This window comes from Lagopus leucura, unplaced genomic scaffold (genome assembly GCF_019238085.1).
Source record: "Lagopus leucura isolate 7727_CA_CO unplaced genomic scaffold, USGS_WTPT01 Super-Scaffold_100001, whole genome shotgun sequence".
Lineage (NCBI taxonomy): Eukaryota > Metazoa > Chordata > Aves > Galliformes > Phasianidae > Lagopus > Lagopus leucura.
Window position 1 is genome coordinate 85,668,787 of NW_024962262.1, and position 23,951 is coordinate 85,692,737.

The 23,951-nt window shown below is 36.1% G+C and overlaps 1 protein-coding gene across 2 annotated transcripts in view; it reads left to right on the plus strand.

Moving 5' to 3' along the window:
• CADM2 (cell adhesion molecule 2) overlaps positions 1-23,951 on the plus strand; it is a 612,364-nt gene that overhangs the window by 502,981 nt on the left and 85,432 nt on the right. For both annotated transcript variants that reach the window (XM_042867465.1, XM_042867466.1), the window contains exon 6: positions 16,158-16,248. In XM_042867465.1, coding sequence (XP_042723399.1) covers positions 16,158-16,248 — 91 coding nt within the window. The remainder of the gene's footprint in view (positions 1-16,157; positions 16,249-23,951) is intronic.

The following is a 23,951-nucleotide window of genomic DNA, read 5'->3' on the forward strand; positions in this document are numbered from 1 at the left end:
CTCACTCCAGACTGTGAAATAATTACCTCCTCCAACCATTTAAGCTTTTTTTTATCAGTAATTTGTGTCTCACTTGTGCTTAATCCTGCTCATCTCTGTGTCATGCTCTGTGCACTGCAGGGCAGCTCAATAACCCAATTGTTTCTTTTGTGATGAAAGGTTCAGCCATAATTTAGTTTCTGCTTGGCCAGCAGAGGTTTGTGGTAGCATGACACTGCTTGCTGAGTTTATTTTTCCTCTGACCCTTACTGTCAACAGTAAACCCAAAATAGACTTGTATCCCCCGTGGCTTTGCTCTGAAGTTTGCTTGTCAGCCTAGCTGCCACTGATTATTAGGAACTGCTTCTTGTAAGTGATAAATACAAATCTCAGAGGAATGTTTTGTTTCATTGTTTACTTCTGCACTTAAACTAAAATCCTGCATTCACTCCTGCATTAAGGAAACACGTGTGCAGTACTTCAGTTTTGAAAGATTCTCATGGTAATATTTACAGGACTGTGTACTCAAAGTCCTCATGCACACACTGAAAAGACACTTTGAGGGCAAATACAACTTCTGATCCAGAACTAGGAAATGAGTGAACTCTGTTCATCTTTCTTCTATGTGTCAAACAAGCGATGATTCTCAGAGGCAGCATCTTCATTTTCCTCCAGGTTTTATCCAAGCAGAAGGCAGCCAACATGTTGCTTCATACTGAACAGAGTGCCATAAAATTACCCAGTGGTAATTACCTTACCTTCATAAAAATTCTCTGTCTACAGTAAATTACCCAGCAGACCTCAGAAAAAATTAATTGTGTAAGCCTGCCCCAGAGGCTGCTTCTGAAGCTTTAAAGTGAAATCAAATCATTTGAACTTCAAACCTAATCATCGTGATTCTAAAATGGCAGCTGTGATGTGATCTGTGCTAACGGACATGGGGAAATTCTGTTCAAAAGCTGACCACACTCCCAAATGACAGCACTAATAAGCTAAATATGTGTTATGTAAAGAAGTGTCTAGAGAGGCAATTTTGAGTAAATTCTATATTGGCAGACACAGATGTGCAGTGAATTGTCAATCTGACAAGTCTATAGCCATCAGCTAGCTTGCTTCTACTGGCTATTCCAACAATGTTTTTGTGATAAGCTGTTTATCTGGCGAGTTTTTATTAGATTCTTTTGCAATGAGCATCTGAACTTGACTTGAAAATTTGGCAACAATTCCAAGCGATTGTTGACTATTGTCTGGGAAATACGCTTATCGATTTTTTATTAAATAAACAAAGCACTTCAAATGCAAGAGACTACAGATAAGCAAATTAGCATTTCACTTGTGCAGCCTTGTAGAAAATGGTGCGTGTGTATTCAGCAACAGTGTATTGCTGTGATTTGTGGCATATTAACAAATGGAGGTTTCACTGACAACAGGATGGTGTTGCAGGTGTAAGGCAGAATGCTTTTATCAGACCTATATTATCTGATGCCACTAAGAGATTTCAGACCATTATTTTTACTTCAGTGATTTTGATTTTTTTTTTTTTTTTTTTGAACACACCATTTCTATAGTTTTGTGTTCAGAAAGAAAGGTGTTACGTGCAAATATAAGATATGAATTACATATTATAATAGACAATAATACACAAGGGCTGCTCTGAAAGCAGCCTATGTTATTATACTGGCCCATGACATCAGAGGCAGATGTTGGTGGTATGGCAGTAGAGGCTGAACCTTCCCACTAACATTCCATTACATGTTGTTGCCGTGTGACAGATAGCAGCAGAGGGATAGTCTGACAAATTGGTGTCTGACATGGAAGTGCGTATGGAGCGAAGTTGTGTCATTGAATTCCTCCACATGGAAAAAACAGTACCCGCAGACATTCATTGATGCTCGCTGAATGTTTCTGGAGAACATACACTGGATGTGAGCACAGTGAGGCTGTAGATGATGTGTTTCAGTAGTGACAACAACAAATGGGTCACTTCTGCTGGTGCAGATTTTCACAAGAGTATCCTGTATCCAATGTAGTTTGCATGGAAATGAATAGGAGGCATTAATTTCAGAGCAGCCTATTTATTACCATACAAAATATAGTGTTATTTTTTAAAACATAAGAAAATGGTCATACATAGACTGTCAGACCATCTGTTTACAGAGAATGCCTAAAATACAGTTCCGCATGAGAATAGTGTCATCTATAGTACAAGTATATGGCTTCCTTAAAGCTTAGTATTTAATTCTAATCAGCTAATTTCATCTTTAAATACCTTGGGTGGCCTTTCAGGGTAACTTCCTCAACCATGGACTTGCTCAATTTTTGTAGTAATAGGCCCCCAAAATATTAAGCCAGCTCAAGGAAATACGAATAGATGTTGAGGAGTGAAGACAGCTGGAGTGCTGGAAATTGTTTTGACTTTGCCATCAGAACAAATGTTTATCTCATTATATCTTTAGTTAATGAAGTAAAGCACACAGTTCTTCTCAGGCAGCAAAAAGACCTGGATTTTCTAAGGGCATGATTCTCCAGGACTATAGAAGAAAGAACTGCCTTGAGATTTGCGGATTCAGGGTTTTACAGTTTGCTGTTACAAGTTAGCATGATTTGCTTTCTTACTATAATCATTTTGTCTTAGAGTAGTTAGAATGTTTGGAAACTGTGATACTTCAGAGATCGAAGTTGTAGAAGGCAGCCAATACCTCAAGCTTAAGCCTGTCAAGAATTACATGATTACTGCAGATGCAGCAGGACGTTTTCGAGTATGACTATTGCACTCATTGTAACAACTGGCAAAGGGACAGAGCACAAGGCTGAGAAAATTTCCCAATCAAAAAACAGAATTATTTTTTTCTTGGGTGCAGCACTTATTTCTTCAAGATTCTTCAACTTAACTGTGGGTACAAAACAAGTTTAGGTTGTGTGTTCTTCTTTTAAAATCTTTTAGAAGCACTGAGGGGAAAAGCATGGCTTTTCTCGCATGGCTACCTGAGTCTGATCCATCTTTCTGACAGAAAAGGGTGGTCTCTCACAGAAGACACTCCAGTTCTTTAGAGGCCAACTGTTCAAGTCATGTTCTTGTTTTTCTGTTTCAGTCAAGATATTCTTGTAGATTCCTGAATTTTGAGATCTTACAGTTGACTCCCTGTTCTTCTGAGACAAATTTAGTCTTTGTACAAGGCTCACCTGTCTTGAGATGTTCTTCTGATTCTTTCCCCAAACTGTGTTATTTTTCCCCCTAAATGACAATTTAGATGTTAGTATTTACAATACAGCTCAATGTTATTTCTATACTATAAGCAGTGATCAGTTTTCCATTCTTTCTCCCTTAAAGGACTGAAATTTTGGTATTTCCCAGTGTAAGAGGCAGTTTTAAAAATAGTAATCATAATAATGCAAATTAAAAGATATAGCTGTCACTACTGTATACCTCTTCATATTGAATGAAAAGTAAATAATAAGTTATTCTATTTAATTATTTAGCTCAATAACTATGTCAACACTGTGTTAATAAGCAAAATTATCTTGTTTGAGCTTTTCGTATTAATGAGTGCTTGAAACAAATGAAACATAAAGGATAGTTACAGTAAACAGTAAAGAATAATATCAGTGAACATGAAAGTTCAGTGCCACAATTTGCATTTTTAAATGAGATCAATTAGGTTAATGATGGATGAAAATAAGAAATCCATTATTTAAATGCAAAGTAATTCAAAAACTTGTGGGTCCATTTACTGCCAAACTTTAAACTTTCAAAGGGGATATCTAGTTCAAAGAGTTAATGTACAGTCCTGACCTTTCCCATCTGGAAGCTTATGTTTACAAGTGGAATATAATCTAATAGAATTTATTTCTCTCTAAAATCTATAATAGGAAAATCCAGTGAGTTGCTTGTATGTTCCGCATGGAAACTTAATATGTTGTGGGCAGGTTACTCTTTGGATGCATGTTCAAAGGAGGGCTGAAGAATGGAATTTTGGAAAGGGATGTTTAATAATGTTAAAAGTAGGATATTCAAGAAATGAACTTTAAATATAATCGGTTTTCAGAAGAATAATCCTTAAGGAGGTAGTTTCCTGACATAATAACCTACAGCCCAGTAGCAGTACTCCAAAACCAACTGATAGATTTTTGAAGCTCCTAATCCAAATTACTGTGAAGCAGTTAAAAACTAAATTATTTGTCTGCTAGAAATTGAGTTCTTAAATGTATTTGTTACAACTACTTTATATAGTGTAGCCCTAACAAGATAATAATGATTGAGTGACTGAATGACTACAGTTCAGTTTCTGAGAAGCTCCAAATGAGGCCCCGGGTTCTGAAAGAATTTTTCAATTACTTGACTAAGATCCAGTAAGTCCCATGCTGCCTCAAAAGCGTGTCTAAAATATCTTCTTTATTTTTTCTCTGGCTTGATAGTCTGTCATGTGTTCAGCTTAGAATGAGACTAAAAATTACAGAATCTCTATAGATCAAACTCCACATTGCAACTCTGGTCACTGTAAGCCATGAACTTAGTTACTGAAGGACAAAGGAGTCTTTCCTGATAGAACAGTTTAAAGGACTGTTTATTTCCAAAATTACTGACTAGCAATCAGGTGAAAGAGTTTGAAAGAAAATATGTACAGAAATAGTTAGTAGGACCTCCTAGAGGAGAGGACCTTACTCTTCTGAAAAGCAAGATATGTATTTACAAGAAACAAGTCAGATTGTCATGCCCTGGTGATTTTTTTATAGATTAAACTTTTATAGTGCCTGCTGTCTGGTATGAATCACAGAGAAAGGCTTCAAGTATGCTGAGTGTCCAAAGCTCTTACTTACTTCTTCAGTAACTTCGCATGTGCTGCAGTTCTCCAGCAATATTCAAGAAAAGTTAGACACAACAGAAAGCTGAAGGCCTTAAGCAAAAGAAACTGAGGATGCAGAAGGCAAAGTTACATTGAAAGGTCATGCAATGAGTCAGACACGCATGATATAGGCAGAGGGGTGTTTTTTTTCTCTGGCTTTTTCCTTTTCACTTGTGACATGGCAAAAATGAGAAGAAAGAAAAGAAGATATATGATTAAATTGGAGGGGACACAAAGAAAGGCAGGGAGAATGTTAAGTGGAACAGAGGTACACATCTGAAAAGGTAAGAAAAATGGAGATCGTTTGGTCTTAGGAAGTGGTGTGACAGAAATAATTAAAAAAGATAAATGCTGTTAAACTAAGCTTCATCATTAGAGTTCACTGAACAAAATGGAGCGGATTTGCCAAAGACTCTTATTTCTACCATATCGTTCACATGTGTATGGGATTTAAAGGATTACTGTAAAAACAGTGAACCTGTTTTCCTATTATGGGGAGATAACGCAGGTAGTGCTGCTGGTGCTAATTATCTTCATGAACTGGCATGCATCTAGAGCACAATGACATTGCCACTGTTTGTACCACTTAATTCAGCAGCGTCTCCCAGTATAGCCAATGTTACAGTCACATTTTTCTCTCTATTCAAGGCCAACCACAAAGCATATAAGAATGATCAGTGAACACACTGAATTACAAGAAGGAATAAAAGGTTTTAAATGAAACAGATAGGAACTGTAGAGTTTTGGTGGTGTATCTGATTGACTGACAGCTGAGATGTAGGAACAGGTACTATGAATATTTTAAACAAAGTACCAGATAATCAGTGCTCACAGAATTAGTAGCTTAAAGGGTTTCCTGCCAGGTTGATGCTTGAGTTTAGGCACTCATGAATTACAAGTGTCAGGAAGCAATATTTCACTGATCAAGCTTTTTTTTTCCCCCACGCTGGCATTTGGCCTGTTGTTCTGCATCCATGAGAGTGCTTTTATAGTCTCCCGGTGCAAACTGTTACTCCTTTTTTCTTCAACAAGCATCATTTAAACTAAATTGAAGGAGACGAGGGAAAGGATGATATAGTAGTCATCAAGCAATCTCAGCTAACAAAGAGACCATATGGTGGTTCTGGTTCTGCTCGACTGTAGAGTAGCTTTTAAAGGAGTATTTAAAAAAAATATCGCAAAGCTTAATTTTACAGTGTTCTTGAACACATTTATTGAAATACCGTGGCATAGTTTGCCTTCCTCACAGATACTACTAATAAAATAATGTCAGACATAAAATACTTTTTCTCTCATCTCTTTAAGTAATAAGTCGTTTGTCATATTATGAAACAGAGCATCAAAGTTACTGTGTCTCCCAGTGTAATTTACCAAAGTTTATCAATTCACTCTTGCCTTGTGAGTACCTATTACAAAGCAACAGGGCACAAGTAGAAGCCATGCTGCTTGTCATTTACAAGAGAAGCCCAATTTGAAGGGCTGCTGAAATCACAGCTGTAGGATGCAAGCAGCTGGTAAGTGTAAAAGCTATAAAAATGGTGAATGCTTTCGCAGAGCTGATTAGAATACTCCTCTCCCTTCCCTCAGATCTCATTTGGGATAACCAATTTGATGTTTATTTTTGTGCATACTAGAGTGGTTTGTCCTTGAAAATTACTTTAAACTTCTCTCTTTCTAAGCCTAATTGCTTAGGGTTTTTAGAGATGGGAATAAAAATTGTGTAGAAATGCAAAATTTTGAAAAAGTTTGTAATTGCCATCTGTATATGAAAATGATTATCTCACATTTTCTTAAAAAAAGGATATCTTAGGCTTACTCCAGTGCTAATAAGTTAGTAAAGAATCATCATCATCTTCAGAGGTGTATGCTTATTTTATTTTTGCTTCTGGGAATGATGGAAAGGATCCAAGGAAATGATGGAAAGGATCCAAGGAAATAATAGAGAAAGCACTATGGAAAAAAATGAAGAAGGCTGTGATATTTCACAAGCATGCTCTTTGGAAAAAAAGAAAAAGACAAATGAGGTATAAAGGAAATGAATTAGTCTCTCATGGAAATCTTTGAAAATCTTATCATCTGGTAATCATTTATTGCCAGGTAGCAATAATCTTTTATTATAGTACTCTTAGATTTTTATAACATTTTTTAAAATGATAGCACCACAGAACTGTTGTTTTTCACTGACACAATAAAATATCAGAGAAATTGAAGTTTTCAGTTTCATTAAATAACACTAACGTAAAGACATGCTGTTGGTAGCTCATAATTTAGTTAAGCCTATAGGAAGAAAAGTGTCTTGTAATGAATCCATCATACTAATCTGGACTCTGGCTCAATGAAAATGATGGTTAGTGTTGACTTGCGGAATCACGCTCTATAACCACAATATAGTTATAAAAAAGGTATATGAGCATGCCAGGTGCAGGTGAGGGTAGCCCCTTCCTAGCCTGCACGCCGAAACCAGGTAAACACCTTTATTTATAGAAGGAATACATACATATTCATGGTATTTCTAAGACAAGGAGTGGTTATCACAATTAATTCTGGGAATTCATTACAATGTACCATGCCCATTCTACATCCTGAATTCCACTGCTAATTAATGCTTCTACACATGCATGGTGCCTCCTGGTGGTCATCCCAGTGGTCATGGGGATGAAGGCTATATGTTATTCTTGCAGTGTACTTCTGATCCTGGTGTAATCTGAGGAAGTATTCCAGCTTCAACTGGTTCAGTTTCTAGGATGGTTTCTAGGATATGGTTCCTTGGACCAATCAGCAGGCTCCTTGAGTTACAGTTGAGGTACCCCATATCTTTCCCATTGTTCATGCTCAACTGCTTTTACAATTTTGACAATATAACAAATTAGCCCTTTATTCAGTGTGCAAAAAAAAAAAAAAAAAAAAAGTGAACAGTGGGGTAAATAAAGAAAGAAAGAACGGTGAGTAAAGTTTAGTATTACAGACCCATGCACAAGGTACCAATTCACATGGTTACATGGTTGTTGGAATGGTCTGGAAACAGCCTGTGGGCAAGAGCAGGAAGGTGGAGGGGCTAATACATTTTAATCCCTTTTGATAACGAGGCAAGTGTATGAGTTTTCCTGGAAAGTGGCAATTGCTGGCTATGCAGACAGCATTATATAGTAGCCCTCAGTGAGAAACCAGCCTATGCAGCTGGGTGGGTTGTGTTGCTCTTTGAGACTCCCGTTAAAAATATTGCAGCAGATTAGGGCAAGACGAGAAGACTGTAGCAAGCCTTGCCAACCAAAGCAGAATTTCATATATGGCAAAAAAGCACCACCCATTTGTTCAGCAGGTGAGAATCCCCCTGTTATTCTTAGAAATCGCAACAAAATTTCTCTAGAGGAGATGAAAAGCCTCCTTCCAGTTCCTCTATCAAATGATCTGCCATCCATGACATGGATGTTATGCCATAGGTAGGGCCTGTCACACTGTGCTTTTTACTACGGACTGCCTGGAGCTTAAGAGAATATTTTCTGAACTGGAGAGTAGTTAATAAGACAGATTCCTTGTGTTGCTTAGAGTCCATGAAAGTAAAATCTGGCATTCATGGTAAGCTCACTGATCACAGTGGGAAGCACAGCTCTGTTACACAAGCATAGCTCTCTTCTCATATGGATACAACAGCATATTTCATACTAATGCATCAACTGCAGAATTACATTGTTAAACAAAGCTTTTTTTGTTAGTAGCAGTTTTAATGCTTTTTAAATCTCTGTCTGTTGGATAAAACAGCTTCTTGAAAAAAAAAAAAAGGCAATTAAAATCAGCAAAGCATTGTAAGAGCTTAAATAAGAAGGCAGTATCAATATTTTGGAAGGAAGGATTTGAATAGCACTTGTAGCACATCCTGATGTATTATGGGCACATCACTTTCTCTGACAAACCCAATTGATTTATTCTTCCCTCTCTGTACTGGTGTCTTTCCTATTACTTCTAACAGAATTTGCACACAACCAGTAAGTCTAACAAGGATGCCAGATTTCTTTAAAATAAACTCAGATTCTTAGTGCAGATGAAGAGGCATAACAGCATGAACTACAGAGAAAGAATTACCTTCAAAGAAAACACGTATCAGAATCAAAGTATGCCAGTGGAAGCCTAAGGTCAAATGATGTTAATGGGCTGTTTTCAATTATTTAGAACATGAAGAGGAAAAGGATTGCATTTGCTCTGTTTTTGAAATAGGTGCCTGATAATTTGCTTGCATGGAAAGTAATCAGATAGGAGAGAATCACTTTGGAGGCTTATTAATGTTTGCTTTAGTATTATATTGTGTGGAGGTGTGCATTTTTATTGGCAAATAGTGTTTGAAATACTGTGCCTGCTTTTCCCCCCTTCTTTCTACTATTCTAATTATGTCTGGCTCCTTTGGTATTGGCCACTCTTCCAAGTTCAAACAGTGTGAAAAATAAACACAAAATCTCCTGTATTTTTTAAGAAAAATTTAGACAGTATATATCACACTGATGTATAACATACATAGGGGAAGGAATCTCACAGATGGATTTTTCTTTTAGAACCCCCAAAGAATCATAAACTAAAATAATTCAGATTATTAATCTTTTCTCTGCACTTTATATGTATTGAAACGTATATGTTACTGTCACCAAGTGTGGCAATTTTTCTGTGCCAGGTCCTTCAATTTCCTAAAGGCCTGAAAAAGTACATCCTCTTATTAAATGACAACAGTGAAAAACAGGAGAAATGTGATTTCTTCTTGATATTCTCATCCTTTTCCACAGAGCAAAATGAACCAACTTTCAGCTACTGATTGTTACTTGAGCAACGAGTAGCCTTTACTTATTACTGGATTGCTATCATCACAACAGAAACATGGAAGGCAGTTAGAAAGAGAAGACATTTTACAAAATTGCTATATAACTTGCAGAACCATTAATAGACAATATTACAGGAGATAATCATTAAACTTTTGATCATTCAGAATTTTCTATTACACCATTTTTATTTGTAAAAGAGAATGGGGTAATAGAAAATTCCTATTTCTTGCAATAGACACATACAAACACCCAAGTACTTGAAAGTGCACTATACATGAAACAATAACATGCAAGTATAAATGCCCTAGCTTTATATATCTATATCACCAGTTTGGAAAAAAATATTCTTAATTTTAGGCTTCTGGCATTCCGATTGCGTTTAACAATTTCAATTTTATTTATTTATATATTTATTAATGTTTAGAATTTTTGAAATGTTGAAGCTTTTGCCATCTTTGGTACTTAAAAAGCACATTCCTTGGCACTGGCTGAAAGGCTTTTGAATACATTTCACTAAAATGTTGTTACTTACAGCCTGAGAATGGATTTACCAGAGATACTTGATGCTAAGCACTGACAAAACTTTCAGTTAAGCATCCTAGGAATTATATAGGGAATATTAAAGTTGTATGGATTTTATTTTTAGGATCATCCTAATCTAACTTGAGAAACTTTTTTTTTGTAATGTAAGCTAAATGAATGGCATATTCATTTTTATATTGGCACTGATTATAAGTAGGGGCAATGGCACTGCACTGAGTTACTTGGGGAATTGTAACGTGTGAAGAGAAATGAGTTAAGAATTTTTCTTCATAATGTGTCAGAAATTCATGATTTGTCCTTAGGTGAGAAAAAAAAAGCATTTTCATATTCTAAGAGAAATCTTAGTCCAAAACCGGAGTGGAAGGGAAACCTTTCAGTACCTGGTAGACTCCTGCTATTGCATGGGAAATCAATGAAGAAGTCAGTGTGCACTTTGACTCAGAGCAAACTCTGTCCAAACTCTGAAAGGGTGAATGTTCTAATCAGCGAATTAGTGTCAAATAAGTATTCTGCTGGATCTGCTTCACTTACTGCAAATACTTAATACTCTTTGGAGCAAAGGATCTCGTTGTTTTTCATAAATCACTGCATGGGCTCTAATAACTCATCTAAAGAACTATTCTTAGTGGACTAGTAAACATTTCCTAAAATCAAATTACCTGGAATTGAGGCTTTATAGAAGTGGATTTCTAAGACTCAGGGGTCTAGCAGTCCCCCAAGATGAAGAATGTGAAAGTACAGGGCTTTGCTTCAGGGAATAGTAATACTGTCTCTCTAAGAAGGAAATACTACTTTTTTGTTCTACTTCGTGAAATGTGATTCTGTGTGATTCTGTGGTGAAATGTTAGACACGTTGAAAAATTTTAGGGGGCACCGGGCTTAAATTTATTCTTAAGTTATTGCACTTACTAAAAAATAAATAAATGAAAGTTTTAATTTAGCAGAAAATCAGGAGCCTTGACTTGGATCTACACAGTATTTCTTTGTAATACAGTTTCTGCAGAAAAGAACCACTAAGACATTTTCTGATCCTCCTCTCACTGGAAGCACAGGGAAAGCTAAGCTTTAAGCAGTGTGATTTGCCTCTTAACAAAATGTGTAGTGAACTGTAGCGGCAAGTATTGCTTATATTACAATAAAACATATATATCCCAATGTTCTCTAGTAAACACCATGATGCATGCATCTTGAGTCAGTGTATTTCTAACATTATTTTAATTCTGATGACCAGGAGGAGATCACTAAATTTTCTAGTCCTGAATTTACCTTTCAAAAGTCATTTGTTAAAAGCCTCAAAGCATCAAAATCTATGTATTTCTCACATTGTAACATTAGGCAAGAAAAGAAGTGCTCTTTTCTAAGATTATAATTTCATTAACTGAAGATTGTTGCAGCAGGGAGAGACTGATGTCATAGCATAGTTACCATATTATTATCATGTTGCCTATTTACAAAATGATTTTTCTTCTGAAATCTAGTCATTTCCACACACCTTTTGCTGATTAATGCCTAAGGATGAATAGAGATCATGCAGCATAGTAGCTACTCACCCAGTAACTGGAAGTTTCATGAAAAAAAGTATCCACAGAAGCTCTGATAGTCCAACTTGTTAAGGACAGAGGAACCAAGGACTTCTGAAGTTCCATAGCAAAACCAGGCTGAATTATTTCTAATGATCTTGGGAGCAAAAATAAGCTAGTAAGGATTCATTTTCCTATTCACTTGTTGACCTGCCTTATGATCTTAAACAAATTTACTTTCTTTTATGCATTCAGTTTCTGCATTTACCCTGTGATTGTCAAGGACTTACACAGAGGCTTTAATTTATCAGACAGGAATATTCAAGTGGCTTGTATGTGATCATATATGAAAAACTTTATATGAAATAATTTATATGAAAATATTTAAACCTGCTTGCAACTTTATAACAGCTTTAGAGAATTAACTTTTTTTACTTCAAGCAATGCAAAAACGTGAAGTGCATTTTGAACAAAAAAGCCCAAATAAAACATTTAAACATTGGAGATCTGATTAACTGCAAAGGTCTGGTGAGTGATAAGGACCACTTTTATTTTGAAAAATTTTCAATGAAATTACATTAATCATTAAAACAGTTCTGTAAGGTATTAACTTGCCATTAATAGCTGCTAAGAGGAAAACAAAAATTTTGTGCTAAAGCATTTAATTTCTTTATATATCAGATAACATTAATTACCTGAATAACTGAAATCAGTTTTCCAAATGCATTCACTAATTTTGTATGTGAGTGAATAAAGATTATATTGCTTGATTAAAAAATAGACAAGTCTCAAAGCTTTTAAATGGCTTCTCCGGTTTTGTGCAGAGAGATGTGCTCGAATGCTGGTAAAAAAAAAAGAAATAGAATCACTCAGTGAAACTTTTGCCTTTAGTCTGAAAGAAGAAAGGCTGCATCTAAAAATTACATCTCTTAGTTTTATCGATAATCAGTGTTATACTCTAATTTCTAGCAAAAGGGCAGATTCTTGGCACATACGAGGTAGAAGATATCTTGCCATATGTCTAAAGATATGTTTGAGTCTCAGTTCACATTGGTGCTATCAATTGCAGCTCATAAGTACCTCATTATTCAAAATCAAGAAGGCTTGATTTGGGCCAAACAGCTTTCACACTGTTGGAGTTACATGTGAATAAATGGGTCACTGAGAACTGAGCAAGTTGTTTTACACTTAAGGCTTGCTTTGTGATCTACACTCACACAAAATGCATTTTTTCTTAGAGTGGGGTATTTTTTAGTCTTTTTGGAATATTTTTCTCCTCCGTAATGTCCTTAGAGCTCAGAATAAATCCATATTTATGGGTACTGGTAAGAAGTTTTAGTCATAATTCCTAGAATTCTGTTTTAAATACCAGTCTACAGTATTTTAAGTATTTTATTTATAATAACTTACTGGGCCAAATCCTGAAAAGATGCAAATTATTAGATTTTTCCTAAGGTTTGAATGAATAAATTGGGATGCTTCTACTGACTTAGTGGAGAAGCAGTGGAAGATCTGACCCACAGTATAACCCTTGAACCTCCTTCAATTATTTGTTTTAAGTGCAAAAGGAGATAATGTGTTGGGTTTTTTTTAAACGTACCTACAAATAAAAACCTGACAAGCATGTCTGAAAATAAGCCTTCATCTTGCATTACATTACGGTTTCTCTTTCTTACCGTTTTCATTTATTTATTTTGGACTTTGTTTCCTGGTGGTAGAAGTATTTTCTGAAGGTTAGGTAATATTCATATTGCTATGATTAACAGTTATGGGTGAAACAGTTAAAACCTGGTGTATTGATAAAGTACATTCAGACATCAAATGGTTCTAAAACAAGTGGTCCTAACAGGAGGAAATATTTTAAAACAGAGCATTTTATATTCTGGAAATACCCCAATTTGCAGGCAATCTTTATATTTGTTAAAATAGCATTTTTAGGTTAGTTTTGAGGAAGTTTTTGACTTGGTCTTAAAAGTATTCTCCTTGTAAGTGCATGCTTTAATTCTGCAGAGAAATCAAGGAAAACATAAAAAATATAAGTGGGAAGACTAACGCTCAGAAAAAATCAAAATAGGCTGGATGTGGCTCTGGGCAGTCTGGTCTTGTGGCTGGTGACCCTGCACATAGGAGAGGGTTGAAACTAGATGATCTTTGAGATCCTTTTCAATCCAGGCCTTCTATGATTCTATGAAAATAGAATATCAACTATTTTTTTTTTTAGAGGACTGATAATCAAATACAGAAGTTGTGAAGTGTAAGCTTTCCTAAAAACTATGTATTGGATTAATTGCTGTGTTTCCTGTTTTAAAGGAACAATCAATTAGTGTACAATAAGCAGGGAAAGCACAAAAGAGTATTATTTCTCATATTATCTTACGGTTCATTGGAAACATAAGACTTTTCTTGTCCTGTTAGTAAGTTCTCTTTACAGGCACATGAAGAACAGAGCACTATCTGGAGCACTGAATAAATCAGGAATGGAAACTTTGAGTAAGGAAAAACAGCACAGCACTGATCCACGCAAATATAAGTTTAATTGTTTGAAATCCCCTCTCTGGGTCATTTACATTAATGTGTGAAATGCTGATCATCTTTTCAATATAAACCAGTAATGCTAGCTAGCTGAACCTTTCATTTCTTTTTTCACTTGCAGCAATCATGGTTACTTCCATAAAAGTTTAGTTCCCTTTCAAGTTTTTTTGGAAATATCTTGTCTCAGTACTTCAGTTAAAGTCTTCACATATTGCTATCTGATAATAATTTGTTCCTCTGGTCCAGTGCATAGTGAAGAGGGTAATACTTTAATCTCCTACAACACCACTAAAATTGCAGAAGTACTTGATGCCCTGATTTATTTAGGCACTTGAGATCAGTGCCATAAGCATGAACTAAAAGTGAAGCAAATGCCTGCGTGACCTGTGCAGGATTAGTCACCTGCAAAATGGTTTCCAGGCTTCATAACAAAGCCAAACTTTTGAAAAAGATTTGTAAGGTGTAAGGTTGGAGCAGCTGAAATCTAAACGATGTTGACAGTGCTTTCAGTGGAATTATGACAAGTGTACACTAAGCCCTTTTTCTTGTCTTGTACCATAGTGATACATTGTGATATGTCAAAAATGAAAGCCAAAGATAGAAGAAGTTTTTGTTTATACCATTTAGTATTTAATAGAACTCTTAGCATTACAATAAGAAATAATACTGTAACAGCATATCACATTTTGTTTGATTTTGTAGTGTCATGCTATCTTGCCTTTCATATTTCCTTGATAAAAGGTTATTTGTCTTCTCCCTGCTACCCCACTACTAAAACAATAGGAATTGCAAACTGAATGAAATAAAAGTTGGATAAACCTAGATTTTCAGGGTAAATACTTTTTTTTTGGTGTTTTTTTTTTGTTTTGTTTTGTTTTGTTTTGTTTGTTTTTGTTTTGTTTTTTGTTTTTTGGTAGCATAGAGGAAACTATACAGGAAACAAAGGGCTGTATTTTCCTTTTGAGTATGAAAGATTTCCTTACTATTATTTTGATTTCTTTTTTCCTTTTCTTAAGGAAAAAATACTATGTATGTAAATGTTTATTTCTATATGGCCTTTCTTCTCCTTAAAATAGGTCCCCTTTAATTCATATGAAATATTTTCTTTGTGAGGGTGTATCCTTGCAAACCAGATGGCAAACTGTTTTACAAGTTAAAGATTTACTACAAATATTTTATTCAGGTTTAATTCACAGTTTTTTATTGTATATTGTTTTGAAGTCACAACTATAAATTAATTCCATTACATAGAAGTAATACTTATAAGATTTTTGGACAGATTGAAAATTTTTCTATAGACCTTTTCATTGGTATTTGAAACATTCTTTTTGAAAAAAAAAAGTCAAATGGAAAAAAAAAAGTTCTGTTTTAGGGACAACATTATTGCAATTTAGAAATAATATCCTGTAAAATGCCCATAACAAAGTATTTTATCTGGAAGCCCATTGTAGCTTTCTTATTATGGTTTCAAGCTTTTGCAAAAGTAAAACTGTTCTTATTAAAATGTATATTATTGTATCATACCCTTAATAGCAGCATTCCATCATATCTACCTATAAATAGACAAAGAAACAATTGCCCAGAGTATTTGCTATTCACTGTTAGATATTACACTTTGGAATACTCCTAGGGAGCAATTGCACTGAATGTAGAAAGAAAAAAAAAAAAGAAGGTTATTTCTTTGGAGTAAAAACAAGCTTTCTATCTGTGTTTCCTTGGAATATAAAAATTTACAGTTGGTCAATTTTGCTTACATTGGTCAATTTTGTTGCCTTCCTGAGGACAATGAAAACTGTGCAAGTGTTCAAATAAAAGCATATACAAGTCTAAATTAAATCTAGGATGTAGTCTTTAGTAAGCAGAGAATAATGTACTCATGGATAATCTTTTTTCTCATGTATATCAACAAGATGTCTGTTTTCTTTTCTTTCTAGATACACCTTTAGTTAAAATCATTTCTTCTAATTCGTGGCCTGAAGAAGGACAATCTATAATTTTGACTTGTGAATCCAAAGGAAAACCAGTGTAAGTTATTTAACAAGTTATATGTTCTGTTATTTTCTTTATTCTGCTGTGATTGCAATCTTCAGCTTCAGAAATATACTCTTTTTGTCTCGTCCTGGGGTGTACTATAATGTCTGCCATAGAAAACCCTTGAAGCCTGTCTTCATTAAGTATCTATAGAACATCAGTCTTTTACTTTGTCATTTATTTTAGTTTTCAGGAAGAATTCCAGCTGTGAGATATATATATTTTTTTCAGACAGGTATATCAACCTGAAAGGAGTGCAGGCTTTAATCAGCCACTGTTTACATCATTGAACTGATGATAAGAGAGAAAATGTCTCATGAAAATCTTCCCACATCAACTAGCCTAACAGAAAATATATTTAAATTTCTGGATACTTTCACTGTCATTTACAAGGAAATTTGAAGTGTAATGGTATGTGCAAGTTGGCTACTGATTTCTGCTGGAATTTTAAAAGATGTAGCCTGATCTGAGAATATAAATTGTTTACTTGGAAAGAAGCATCTTTGCTACCAATATTTTTAAGGACATATCTGCAAAGCTCGACTCTTGCACAAAAGCTACTATTTAAATCAACCTCGTTTAAAAAATAAAAAATTGTATCCAATAAGCTGTTATATACTTACCCATGAAGGAACATAAATAATCAAGTTGGTTAGAATTAAATTAATGTGAATCAAGTTTCTTGAATACTAACCTATTGCTTAAAAAATCAATGTGTAGTGTTACATGAAAGGGTAACATACAATTTTAGAATGGTCTTTAAAATAATAGTGCAATCATGTTCCTGGAAAAAGGTGAAAATTATGTATCAAAATCCTTGTAGCAAAAGGCAGAATTTCTCCTTTTTGCAATTTTAATGATTTAATGGAATTTTTTTACATAGTCAAAACCCAAAGTCATCTTCAGACGACGTCAAGCATTTATGCTCATTTTTCTTTTGTTAACCTCTTAATTTAGTTAGGTGTCATCTAAATTATCTAAATACTTTTCTTTTATGTATTACAAGCCTGTATTGTTTTGAAGTAACTCCTGAGCTGATCAGCACAGCAACTAGATCATGCTTCTGCCCTACTTTAGACCAGGATGATAGTGTTCCTTCATATGAATCTTACATGGTACTCAATGCAACTGGTTGTCAGTGTACCTATGTACTTCTGAATTACTATATGCTTTTGAGATACCTGTGTACGTATCTCACAAAATTCAGGTGCAACTACATCTTGCATTTAGAATATATTTGAAGGAGAATAAATTTACCCTCGAGCATTCCCTTAGGTATCAAGTGGTACAGAGTCCCTGACCCTGTTGTTTTCAATTTCAGCAAAAGATGTACAAGTGTTTAATTCTAGGAAAAAGATCAGCACCAATTGCTCTGAATACACAACTGGCTAAACTGGCTAGTTTTTAGGATTTTCCTCATCTCTGTATTTACCACATAATGTAACAGGTTACAGCTACATGCAGAGATCTCTATGTAGCACACTGACTTCAGGGCTTCTAGCCCCAGGTGCTTGATTTTCACTATTCATTTAACATTCACCATAAAGATAAAAACTCAGAAATAAGGCAGTCATTACAAAATTTTAATTAACTGTTGTTTGTTTTGGGGGACGACCGGTTTGGTCCTTCATGTCTGGAGTCTTAACACCCTAAGTTAACTTGGAGGCTTTATTTCTTCTTTTTGAGCTTTCTAGTTTTGTGAGATAGATATCTGGATAGGTGGACAGTTGGATGGAGTTGGTGAGGGCTGTTGGAAATAGTAACAACTAAGTGTCTTGCTTCTGCCGTTTCAGATACTTACGGATATTGGAAGAGGCATTATACTTCTCAGAATTTTAGGCTATAGAAATGATCTCAACTGTCATTAAAAATTGGTATCATAGATATTTACATCTGAACTGCTCTTATCTCTCCAGTGACTGCATGGAATTTAGACACCTGACTAAGATGAGAGCTGCTCTGAAAGTAACGCCTCCTATTTTATTATGTTGTCTGACAACTTCAGAGGCAGATGTTGGTGGCATGGCAGTAGTGGTTGAACCTTCCTCTCATTATTTCATTCCATGTTGTTGCCAAGTGACAGATGGCAGCAGAGGGAAAGTCTGACAAAATGGCATCTGACATGGAAATGCATATAGAGCAAAGGTGTATCATTTAATTCCTCCATGAGGAAATAATGACAACCACTGATATTCACTGACACTTGCTGAATGTTTCTGGAGACCGAACACTGAATGTGAGCACAGTGAGGCAGTGGGTGGTGCATTTCAACAGTGGCAACAGTAACAGTGTGTCACCTTCAACAGTGCAGATTTTTAAGAGCACATTTTGCAGGCTCTTGTTCATCTCTGGCAAAAGTGCATAGCTAATGGTGACGACTGTGACGAAATATGGTTTAGTACTAGTGGTGGCAATGGTGACGAGGAGACGGTTGGACTGGATGATCTTATAGGTCGTTTCCAACCTTGTGATTCTTGTGATTCTTGTGATTCTTGTGAAAAATAGCATACTGTAGCTGAAAATGCTCTCTATCAAATAGTGTTTTTGTGTTCTTTGTATCTATTCTAGTTTGCATGGAAATAAATAGGAGACATTACTTTCAGAGCAACCTACATATCTGCATTTTGAGATGCTGAAGATAGAAGTCTAAGTATAGATACCTATATAGAAAAAATTGTATATCTCTGTTTATTTTTTTAGATGCATACTTCTCTTTAACTATGACTTAAAACCAGGTTTTCCCTAGTCTTCATTGAAATTTCTTTCACATGCTAAAAATACTAGACTGTTAAAAAAAAACAGTTTAGTTACTTGGTTTTTGTTAAGACACCAGTTTTTCTTAGTAATTTCTGTAGGATGCAAAAAGAGTAGGAAACTTTTATGTTTTAGCCTCACATATAGGATTTTTTATTAATACGTCAATATTATAGATATTTCTTATATGTTAGCATTTGGAGATACTAGTAAAAAAAACAATGATTAGAATGGAGATTCTATTGAGATGCCTACAGATATTTTTTTTTTTTTAATTTTTGTTTAAAAGAAAACTTAGTTGTACCCATAAATGGTTCAACTGAAAATATTATATGTGCTTTTGAGAGGTGAGCCAAATAAAAATTACACCATAGAACTATCCAGGCAGGGCACCTCTGTGTGGTAGCCTTTGGGGGCACAAATATTTTGTTCTCATAAATGCAGTTCAAATTGCTCGTACCACAAGAATTGCCAACATCAGCAATTCTGTATTGCTTCATTAGGTCAGTCTTTCACTGCACAGAGCAGTAATAAATAAGCACTCTCACGGGAGCAGTTTCCAGTTGCTTAGCATGAGAAATGGTAAAGTCATACTCCCATCCTTCCTTCTTACCTTCTGGGAAGAAATTGGAGAAGTCCATAGAGTCCAAATATGTCTGTCAAATGATTAGTGATGAACAGTGGACTTCATGGAGAGCTCAAAGCAGGCTTTGGTCCATCATAGACATTTATACATCATGAGTGAACTTCTATCAACTGTCTTCTGACAGCTCTTCTGTTTCTTGTAGGTGGCAGTGACTCATACCAGTAAATTAATACTTATTACTGCTACATTTCTCATTATTCAGTTTTCATAAGAATGATGTTAGACATGACAATGCCAAAAGAATGAAGCAGGGCTGTGGCTGTGGTGACATTCATGATACTGATGGCTGCTGCACAGCACTCCTTTCCTAAAAGAGAATGGCAGAATGAAGCTAAATCTGGAGAGTTTTTGCCACATCCTAGCTGTCCCCATGCTTTTCTTTGCATTGATTCTATCCCTTAAATTATGTGCATCTGAGGTATCCTCTTATTCAAAGCTACACAGTCTTAAGGAAAAGCCCTACCTCACTTACTGTTTTGTTTAAAGTGACATCTCTGGGAAATCAGCTGCCCTTCCAGAACATCCTCCAGACATTTATCAGAGAGGTGGGGAACAACAAGTTGTGAGAATTGGAGAAGGAAGGTCCTCCTAAGGCATTATGAAAATTTGTCCTGACCAGCGGATGGCCACAGCTATGGAAGCCTCAGACTCTTGAACATGTGGAATTAGACCAAACTCCAAGTTTGCTGGTTGTTAAGAATAGATTTGTGTCATCTCTCATTTCTGGTCTTTAAGCAGATACAGCATTGTTGGAACAGGACTTCTGAGAGTGATGTAATGGGGAGAAGAGTACGAGGATGTGTGTGAGAGGGTGTAGAGGAAAATGAAAGACAGGGCAGCCATTTTGAATGATCCAGTAAAGCAAAATGCTGGCAGCCAGAGGCTTGGATGGGTACACTCTTGGCTGGGTAAGGAGCTGGCTGGAGGGCCGGGCACAGAGAGTGGTGGTGAATGGAGTTAAATCCAGCTGGCGACCGGTCGTGAGTGGTGTTCCGCAGGGGTCGGTGCTGGGGCCTGTCCTCTTCAATATCTTTATTGATGACCTCGATGAGGGCATCGAGTGCACCCTCAGTAAATTCGCAGATGACACCAAATTGGCTGGAAGTGTGGATCTGCCTGGGGGTAGCGAGGCCCTACAGAGGGATCTGGACAGGCTGGAGAGCTGGGCTGGAGCCAATGGGATGAGTTTCAACAAGGCCAAATGCCGGGTCCTACACTTCGGCCACAACAACCCCAGGCGACGCTACAGGCTTGGGGCGGTGTGGCTGGAGGACTGCGTAGAGGAAATGGACCTGGGGGTATTGATTGATGCTCGGCTGAACATGAGCCGACAGTGTGCCCAGGTGGCCAAGAAGGCCAATGGCATCCTGGCTTGCATCAGAAACAGTGTTGCAAGCAGGAGCAGAGAGGTGATTGTTCCCCTATATTCAGCACTCGTGAGGCCGCACCTCGAGTACTGTGTCCAGTTTTGGGCCCCTCACTGCAAGAAAGATATTGAGGCCCTGGAACGTGTTCAAAGAAGGGCAACAAAGCTGGTGAGGGGTCTGGAACACAGGCCATATGAGGAGAGGCTGAAGGAGCTGGGAATGTTCAGCCTGGAGAAGAGGAGGCTCAGGGGAGACCTTATTGCTCTCTATAACTTCCTGAAGGGAGGTTGTAGTGAGCTGGGGGTCGGCCTCTTCTCTCGTGTCATCAGTGATAGGACCAGGGGGAATGGTTTCAAGCTACGGCAGAGGAGATTCAGGCTGGACATGAGGAAGTATTACTTTTCAGAAAGGGTGGTCAGGCACTGGAATGGACTGCCCAGGGAGGTGGTGGAATCACCGACCCTGGGGGTGTTCAAGGAAAGGCTGGATGTTGTGTTGAGGGACATGGTTTAGTAGGAGCTATTGGGAATAGGTGAATGGTTGGACTGGGTGATCTTTTAGGTCTTTTCCAACCTTAGTGATTCTATGATTCTATGATTCTATGATTCTATGAAAATGTGATCACCAAAGGGGAGAGGCGCAATTTCTGTAACTGCTGACTTTCCATGTTTATTCGTTACTGTGAGGATGAAGTCAACCTTGCTTCTGACTAGGGTCCAGTGCTTATTAATATTAGAAGAATTATTTTGGAAACAAAATTCTGGGTAAACATTGCATTACTGTTATATGTATTATGTAATTATTACATGTTTATGATATTATAGTAGAGTTTATAAAAAGAGTGGGCTATTTTCTTGCCTGTTCTGCAGTAGTTTTGCAGAGGCAGACTGTGAGAGGGGTTACTAAAGTGTCACACAGATTGTTATGTGTTCTGCGACAGTTCCCTCTGGAATATGTGTTGTGGATGAAGCAGTTTCAAGCAGAGGTCAGATACCTCAGAGGTGCTGAGGGGGTTCCTGCAAGTTCCATCACTTCTTGAGTGTGCCCCTGGGGCTTCTGATGTGACATGTTTCATTACACCAGTCCCACATGGTGTAGATGAAATTACTGCTCACAGTGTCAGAATGGGAATGGTGAGATAGTGAGACTTCCTCACACAGTGCTTCTGGAAAGATATCTCTTATGTCTGCTTGCAACTCTGGCTAAGTTCATTGCTTGCAGGATCCAGTATCAAAACTTGAGTGTTTTCTGAAAAGTTTAAGTTGCAAGTGTGGTTGCAGACCTCTAGATTTGATGATGTTCTGGTCTAGCTAATATACTACTTGTGGCATCAGTTATGGGCAGCAGTGGAAGTCTAGTGTTTAGAATATTATATGTATATATACATATAAAGAGTTGACACTCTCAATTAAAATTTTCTGATGGTGTAAAGAAAAAATAAACACACTCATCAGTTCACCACAGATTGTTTTTAAGCAGACTTTATAAACTACACTCACTGTAGAAATGCAAGACTTAGTTATTGGTTTGATCAGATGATTGACAATTTTAATAATAATAACATTTTTGGCTATTACAGACATTTCTCTGTGTAACTTAGGTCAAAACTGCAGATGTCACCTTATAGTTGACACTACTATTCAACAGCATTTCTCTCTGTAAGAGAGGTACTACTGTATAGTTTCAGAGCAAATGAAAGTTAATCATTTATCTTCTCAGTCCTTATAGCTATCTTACCTAGCTCAAAATTTTAATGAATCCCCAAAAAGTTGTCGAGTTATAATATTTTGGTAAAATATCTTGCTTGATACATCTATAAATATCTATATATATATATCTATAAAATGTCAGCATCCCTTTTTAATTTATTTCTTTTTTAAGCATAATACAGTTTTATCTAGTTTATGTTTATTTTCCAAAGAAGAATATTTAATTAAGCTTTAGAAATCACAAATATCCTGATGAACTCATATGCAATGTTTAGGATTTTCTGTAGTCCTATTGTCTCACAATATTTTGAAAACCTTGAAATAAAAATTGCTGCAAAAAAATAAAAATTGAAGAATGCAATGATCATTCACACTGTTGTCTGTGCTTAAAAAGGTTTTAAAAGGCAGTGTTTTTTTTCTTGTCACAAGTTGTAGCTTCTACACAACATTACATCTGAACAGTATGGCCTACTGACTTCACACTGCTCCAGAGGTGAACTCAAAAGTGCCCTATAGTGGTAGAAAGGTTCAATATTAGTATTCTTAGTCATTGCTTTCTCCAAAGCATGCATGAAAAAAGTATGAGGGTTTTTTTGTTGTTGTTGTTGTTCTGTTTTGTTTTGTTTTGTTTTGTTTCTGTTTTGTTTTGTTTTCCTAGTGCCATTTTAGAAAGGATTTCTAAGTATAATAGAATAATTGGGTTATGGCAAACAAAGAGGCAGTTGTCTGTCTCCTGTGTGCAGAAGGGATAGGTCTTTCCATTCCATGCACATCAAGAGAATCGTTATATATTGGCTGATTAATGTGAAGAGAATATTTGGCCTTACTGAAATAAATAAGATTTGTATTTCAGGGAAAGACTCACATTTGCATCCATCATTAGAATAATATTATGTGTAAGGTCATGAAAAAATTACAGAGAAAGTCACAATCAGGAATAAGCACCAATATTTCATATACCCTGTAATCTAAAATGCAGTCAAATAATCTTTGTAATATCAGAAAAATTCATCACTTTTAATAATGAGGACACACCAAATAATTGAATTTGAAACACTCTAAAGCTTGTGTAAATGATATGTATGATATCATCACAGAAAAGGAAATGAAAGTTCTGTCTTTTCTAACATCCATTTAAAAAAGATTCCAGTGAGTGAGACAAACATTTTGTAAAGTCTTTTGCAAAGACCTACTTAGAGTAGAAATACACAACACCATTCT